The sequence below is a fragment of the Eriocheir sinensis genome, unplaced genomic scaffold (genome assembly GCF_024679095.1).
Source record: "Eriocheir sinensis breed Jianghai 21 unplaced genomic scaffold, ASM2467909v1 Scaffold230, whole genome shotgun sequence".
NCBI lineage: Eukaryota > Metazoa > Arthropoda > Malacostraca > Decapoda > Varunidae > Eriocheir > Eriocheir sinensis.
In genome coordinates, this window is record NW_026111533.1 from 251327 (window position 1) to 258216 (window position 6890).

Below are 6890 nucleotides of genomic sequence, written 5' to 3' on the forward strand. Positions count from 1 at the left end.
AACAAAGTGAACATAACATCACTCCCTATCTATGGCTCTGAGTAACAAAGTGAACATAACATCACTCCCTATCTATGGCTCTGGGTAACAAAGTGAACATAACATCACTCCCTATCTATGGCCCTGAGTAACAAAGTGAACATAACATCACTCCCTACCTATGGCCCTGAGTAACAAAGTGAACATAACATCACTCCCTATCTATGGCTCTGGGTAACAAAGTGAACATAACATCACTCCCTACCTATGGCCCTGAGTAACAAAGTGAACATAACATCACTCCCTATCTATGGCTCTGGGTAACAAAGTGAACATAACATCACTCCCTATCTATGGCCCTGAGTAACAAAGTGAACATAACATCACTCCCTATCTATGGCCCTGAGTAACAAAGTGAACATAACATCACTCCCTATCTATGGCTCTGGGTAACAAAGTGAACATAACATCACTCCCTATCTATGGCTCTGGGTAACAAAGTGAACATAACATCACTCCCTATCTATGGCTCTGAGTAACAAAGTGAACATAACATCACTCCCTATCTATGGCTCTGAGTAACAAAGTGAACATAACATCACTCCCTATCTATGGCTCTGAGTAACAAAGTGAACATAACATCACTCCCTATCTATGGCCCTGAGTAACAAAGTGAACATAACATCACTCCCTATCTATGGCTCTGAGTAACAAAGTGAACATAACATCACTCTATCTATGGCTCTGGGTAACAAAGTGAACATAACATCACTCCCTATCTATGGCTCTGGGTAACAAAGTGAACATAACATCACTCCCTATCTATGGCTCTGAGTAACAAAGTGAACATAACATCACTCTATCTATGGCTCTGGGTAACAAAGTGAACATAACATCACTCCCTATCTATGGCTCTGAGTAACAAAGTGAACATAACATCACTCTATCTATGGCTCTGAGTAACAAAGTGAACATAACATCACTCCCTATCTATGGCTCTGGGTAACAAAGTGAACATAACATCACTCCCTATCTATGGCCCCGAGTAACAAAGTGAACATAACATCACTCCCTATCTATGGCTCTGAGTAACAAAGTGAACATAACATCACTCCCTATCTATGGCTCTGAGTAACAAAGTGAACATAACATCACTCCCTATCTATGGCCCTGAGTAACAAAGTGAACATAACATCACTCCCTATCTATGGCTCTGGGTAACAAAGTGAACATAACATCACTCTATCTATGGCCCTGAGTAACAAAGTGAACATAACATCACTCCCTATCTATGGCCCTGAGTAACAAAGTGAACATAACATCACTCTATCTATGGCCCTGAGTAACAAAGTGAACATAACATCACTCTATCTATGGCCCTGAGTAACAAAGTGAACATAACATCACTCCCTATCTATGGCTCTGAGTAACAAAGTGAACATAACATCACTCTATCTATGGCTCTGGGTAACAAAGTGAACATAACATCACTCCCTATCTATGGCCCTGAGTAACAAAGTGAACATAACATCACTCTATCTATGGCCCTGAGTAACAAAGTGAACATAACATCACTCCCTATCTATGGCCCTGAGTAACAAAGTGAACATAACATCACTCCCTATCTATGGCCCTGAGTAACAAAGTGAACATAACATCACTCGTAACATCAACACTACATCACACAATGAATATAACAGTAATAATGACCTCCTACCAATAGATTTCTAGTGATGGAAATTACAAAACGAATCTTAAAACACCACTAACAACAACCCCCTAATAACAGAGATTTCTATAATGACGGGCTACGAAAACAGACATAACAACATCAGAAATAACAACCTCCTCCCAACAGATTCTCCTTGGACATGAGTTACGACAATCTCCTTCCTCGGACACCACACAAGCATCGGAAATCACAATACGGGTGTCGCTAATTCTGTGTCTCGTTCTGTGCGTCCCTGATTTTGCGTTCTCTGTCCCTGTTTTCTTTCTCTTCGTCAATCCGTCCGCGCCGTTTCGTTCGTGTTCATTTTCCCTGGCGTGTTTTCCTTCTCCTGACAGATCCTACAGCTACGGAATTTACTATACAAACAACATCACTAATTCTATCTTGTTTTGTTTCCGTGAGTTCGTTTTATCCTGTTTTCTTTTTCTCGTCAACTCGTCCTCTCTCCGTTTCATTCCATCCTTGATTTCGTGTTCTCTATCCTTGTTTTCTTTGTCAATTCGTCTTCTCTCCGTTTCATTCCGTCCTTGATTTCGTGTTCTCTATCCTTGTTTTCTTTGTCAATTCGTCTTGGCTTCGTTTCATTCCTGTCCGTGCTGCCTTGCGTGTCTTTCCCCGGTCGTGAAATTCTCCTCCCGACAGATCCTACAGTTACGGAATTTACTATATAAACAACGTCGCTCTTTAACCTTTTGCTGTTTCCTATTTTCTTTCCCTTCCTTTCTTTGTTTTCCCTTCTTAATTTTCTTTCTCTTGATGCCTTCTTGTTTATTTTTTTCCCTTCCTTTCTTTATTGCTGTTTTCCCTTCTTCCTTCATTTCCCTACATCTGTTGAGCATGAATAACTGTGATATATTTCTTCACACCATACGAGGCTTCCATACAATCTCTATTCTACAGGTCGTGCTTCTACAACAACAACTCGAGGATAAGGACCGGACCATCCGCCTTCTACAACAGCAACTCAGCCAGAGCCTCTCCCTCCACCACCACCACCAGACACTCCACACCACCACCACCACCACCACGCCAGCACCCACCACCACGACCTCCACCACCACCACCACCACAGCCGAGAGCACTGTCAACGCAGCCACGCAGACCGAGAGGCTTGTCCGTGCGCCGCTAACCGGTTCGAGTCTGTCCCGGGCGGCTTCGATTGATGACGGATTGGGCCCCACTGTGAGGTGAGATGCTGGCTATATAGGTGTGTGTGTTGTCGTAATTTGTCCTCTCGTTATTTTGTGTCCTTGATGTTGTTATTGTTTGATTGTTTGGTTTGTCTTTGTCTTCCTTTCTTTGTCCTTATTTTCACATCATTCTTTTCTTCTTTCCTCTTCCTTTCTTTATTTCCCCTTTTCTTCCTCCTCCTTTCTTTGTCTCCTCTATTCCCTTCCTTTCTCTGTCCTTCTCTTCCCTTCTTCCTCCTTTTCGCTCTTTCTCTCATTCTTTTCCTTCCCTTCCTTTCTCTCATTCTTTTCCTTCCCTTCCTTTCTCTATTCTTCTTTTCCCTTCTTCCTCCTATTCTTCATTTTTCCTGTTTCTCTCTTTCTTTGTTTCTCTGCTCTTCTTCTCTTCTTCCCTTCTTCTAACTCATCTGTGTCTCCTTCTCTTCCTCTCTTCTCCTTCTAACTTGTCTCTATCTCATTCAACCTCCTTCATTTTGCTCTCCATATATTTTCTTCCATTTTTCTTCTATGTTCTCCTTCCGATCGCTGTTTATTCTTTCCCTCTGTTCCCATTCTTACATTTTCTTGCGTTTTCCTGTTTCTGTTTCTCTCTGTGCCATTGGTCATGTTTTCTTTATCCTTTTCTCTTCTGTCTCTTGTTCTTCTTCTTCTTCCTCTTCTCTCTCTTGTTCTTCTTCTTCTTCCTCTTCCTGTCTTGCTTCTTTGTCTCATTTTGTCCTATATATTATTTCCTTTGGTGCTGTTTTTCCCTTCCTTTTCTAACCTTTCTTTTACTGTTTCCTCTTCTCTTTCTCTTCCTTTCTTTGGTGTTGTTTTTCCCTTCCTTTTTTTTCTTCATTTTGCTGTCTCGTATTTTTTTTCTCTTCCTGTCTCTTGTCGCTGTCGATTTTCCCTTCCTTTTTAACCTTTCTTTCTCTTCCTGTCTTTCTATTACACTGGTTCCTTATTTATCCTCCTCCTGTTTCTCCTCTTTTCTTTCTCTTCCTCTCTTTGTCGCTGTTTTCCCCTTCCCCCTTCATTTCCCTATATCCATTTTGCATGAATAACTGTGATATATTTATTTCTTCACACCATACGAGGCTGCCATACATTCCTTTTTCAATCACTCTTTTTAGCCCGAGTCCGGAGCGAAGGTTTGGCATGTATACTTGTAGAGGAGAGAGTCATGTATTATGTAACAGTTGTGGATGTATGGATGTATGTATTTGGGTTGGTATCATGCACAGTTTTGAAGGCAATCGTTATCTTTTGCGTTTTTCTAATATGATTTTTTTTGCACAAAGTTTACGAGCGATTTCTTGAGATTTAAGTTTATATCATTCAGCTGTTTTGTGTTTTCTTTTTCTCTAGTCATTTAATTTCTCCTTTTTGCTCCTCCTGTTCCTCTATCTTATAATTCTCTTCCTTTTTTGAGATGTAGAAAGTTTAAATCATTCATCTTTTGAACATTTCTTAATTTCTAGTCAATTATCATCAAATTTTTTTATCCATAGCTTTCAAATCATCTTTCTTTATTATTTTTTTTGCACAAAGTTTACGAGCGATTGAATATTTTTGAGATTTAGAAACTGTACATTCATTATTATTTATCTATGGGTTTGAATTACCTAGTCACATTTTCTTCATTGTTTTTTGGTCAAAGTTTACGAGCGATTGAATATTTTTGAGATTTAGAAACTGTACATTCATTATTATTTTTTATCTATGGCTTTGAATCACCTAGTCACATTTTCTTTGTTAGTTTTTGTTCAAAGTTTACGAGCGATTGAGTATTTTTGAGATTTAGAAACTGTACATTCATCTATTATTTTTTATCTATGGGTTTGAATTACCTAGTCACATTTTCTTCATTGGTTTTTGCACAAAGTTTACGAGCGATTGAATATTTTTTTGACATTTAGAAAGTTTATATTCATCTTTTTAGTCAATTATCATCCATTATTTTTCTATTTTCAACTTTCAATCGCCCTTTTTTATATTAGTTTCTGCACAAAGTTTACGAGCGATTGAATATTTTTTTGGCGTTTAGAAAGTTTATATTCATCTTTTTAGTCAACTATTATCCATTATTTTTCTATTTTCAACTTTCAATCGCCTTTTTTTATATTAGTTTCTGCACAAAGTTTACGAGCGATTGAATATTTTTTTGGCGTTTAGAAAGTTTATATTCATTCCATTCATCCATTTCTTCTTTCTAGTCAACTATTATCCATTATTTTTCTATTTCCAACTTTCAATCGCCTTTTTTTATATTAGTTTCTGCACAAAGTTTACGAGCGATTGAGTTTTTTCGAGATTCAAAAACTATATATTAATTTTTTTTGTAGTGTTTCTTATTTCTACGATAGCCCACGCTTCATTTTTCCTACCATACTCTTGAACCACCTCTACATATCAGTCTTGCACAAAGTTTACGAGTGATTGTATATTCCTGTAAGATTTAAAAAGCTTATATATATCTTTTTAGCTTCCCATCTTTTTTTTATACCATTTTAACTCTGCACAATTCACAAACATTATATTGAATCCTGTTTCTATTCACTGTTTTTTTTACGTCCATACTTGAGGTGTTCAGCAGGGAAGCTTATATATTTCTTCCTAGTTTCTCATCTTTTGTTTATATACCATTTTAACTGCACTATTCACAAACTTTATATTGATTCCTGTTTTTAAGCACTGTTTTTTTTTACGTCCATACTTGAGGTGTTCGGCAGGGAAGCTTATATATTTCTTCCTAGTTTCTCATCTTTTGTTTATATACCATTTTAACTGCACTATTCACAAACTTTATATTGAATCCTGTTTCTATTCACTGATTTTTTTTACGTCCATACTTGAGGTGTTCAGCAGGGAAGCTTATATATTTCTTCCTAGTTTCTCATCTTTTGTTTATATACCATTTTAACCCTGCACTATTCACAAACTTTATATTGATTCCTGTTTTTAAGTACTGTTTTTTTTACGTCCATACTTGAGGCGTTCGGCAGGGAAGGGGCGCAAAGGACACAGCCGCATATCTAGTCCACACTGGGAAAGACACGGCCAGGCTTCACATACCAGGATGAACATTAAGACCCTGACTTTGGTCCTGATCCGAACATCGCGGTAGAGATGGTAGGATGGTCGCAAGGGACTCGTATGAACAAAACAAACAACTTATATACATTCCGACAAAATTTGGTCTTTAAAAATGGTAATAGTTATCTAATTTCCATTAAAAGATGCCATTTGCACCATATTTCTGAACTATGAATTTTACAGACCAAACCGTTAACATAAGCCAAATGTTGTCGGAATGTGAGTTGTTTGTGTTGTCCATCTGATTTGCTTTTCCATCTCTTACCGTGATGCTCAGATCAGGTCCAAAGTCAGGGTCTTAATAAATGCTATGGGGCTTAAACTTTGACAGGCCCGGCAGACTTTAATTTTCATGCATGGGCAGACACAAGGACCATTGCTATTTGGGTTAGAATTCTTTAGCTTTCCGGCTCGGCTGACCCCCCTGGCTCCCGGTCTATGAGGGTCTCTTCTCCCCTGCAACCTGTTTCTTGTTGTTTCCCAGTGTAGGGTAGAAAAAACTGTCCCTCCCTTATGCCCTTGCCCTCCAGACGCCTTATTTGTTAGTGTTTTGGGTCATCTTAAATTGGTTGGTGTTATTTTTTGAGTCATGTATATGTGAGGTATTATTTTTGTACAAGTCAACCCTTTGAGATTTTATATTTGGTTAATAAATACGGAATACAAAGGAACGGAACAGTGGACCTATGCCTATGGACCTATGCCTACCTACACACACACACACACACACACACACACACACACACACACACACTGGAAAAAGTCATGTACGTTACTTAAAACATTCACAGCCTCAAAGAAAAGCGTAAGAAAATGAGATAACGCAAGTAAATAGGAAGATAACAAGATCGAAAAGACATGAAACTACAAACTGGGTTCATAAGAAAGTAAGATAACACAAGTAAATAGGA

The 6890-nt window shown here is 38.2% G+C and overlaps 1 protein-coding gene across 1 annotated transcript in view; it reads left to right on the forward strand.

The window, feature by feature from the left end:
- The window catches only part of LOC126991041 (serine-rich adhesin for platelets-like), a 32811-nt gene extending 26156 nt beyond the window's left edge, over window positions 1-6655 (forward strand). The window contains exon 9 of the mRNA XM_050849731.1: window positions 2612-6655. Within this exon, the coding sequence (XP_050705688.1) occupies window positions 2612-2902 (291 nt within the window). The 3' untranslated portion in view covers window positions 2903-6655. The remainder of the gene's footprint in view (window positions 1-2611) is intronic.
- The last annotated feature ends 235 nt before the right edge of the window (window positions 6656-6890 follow it).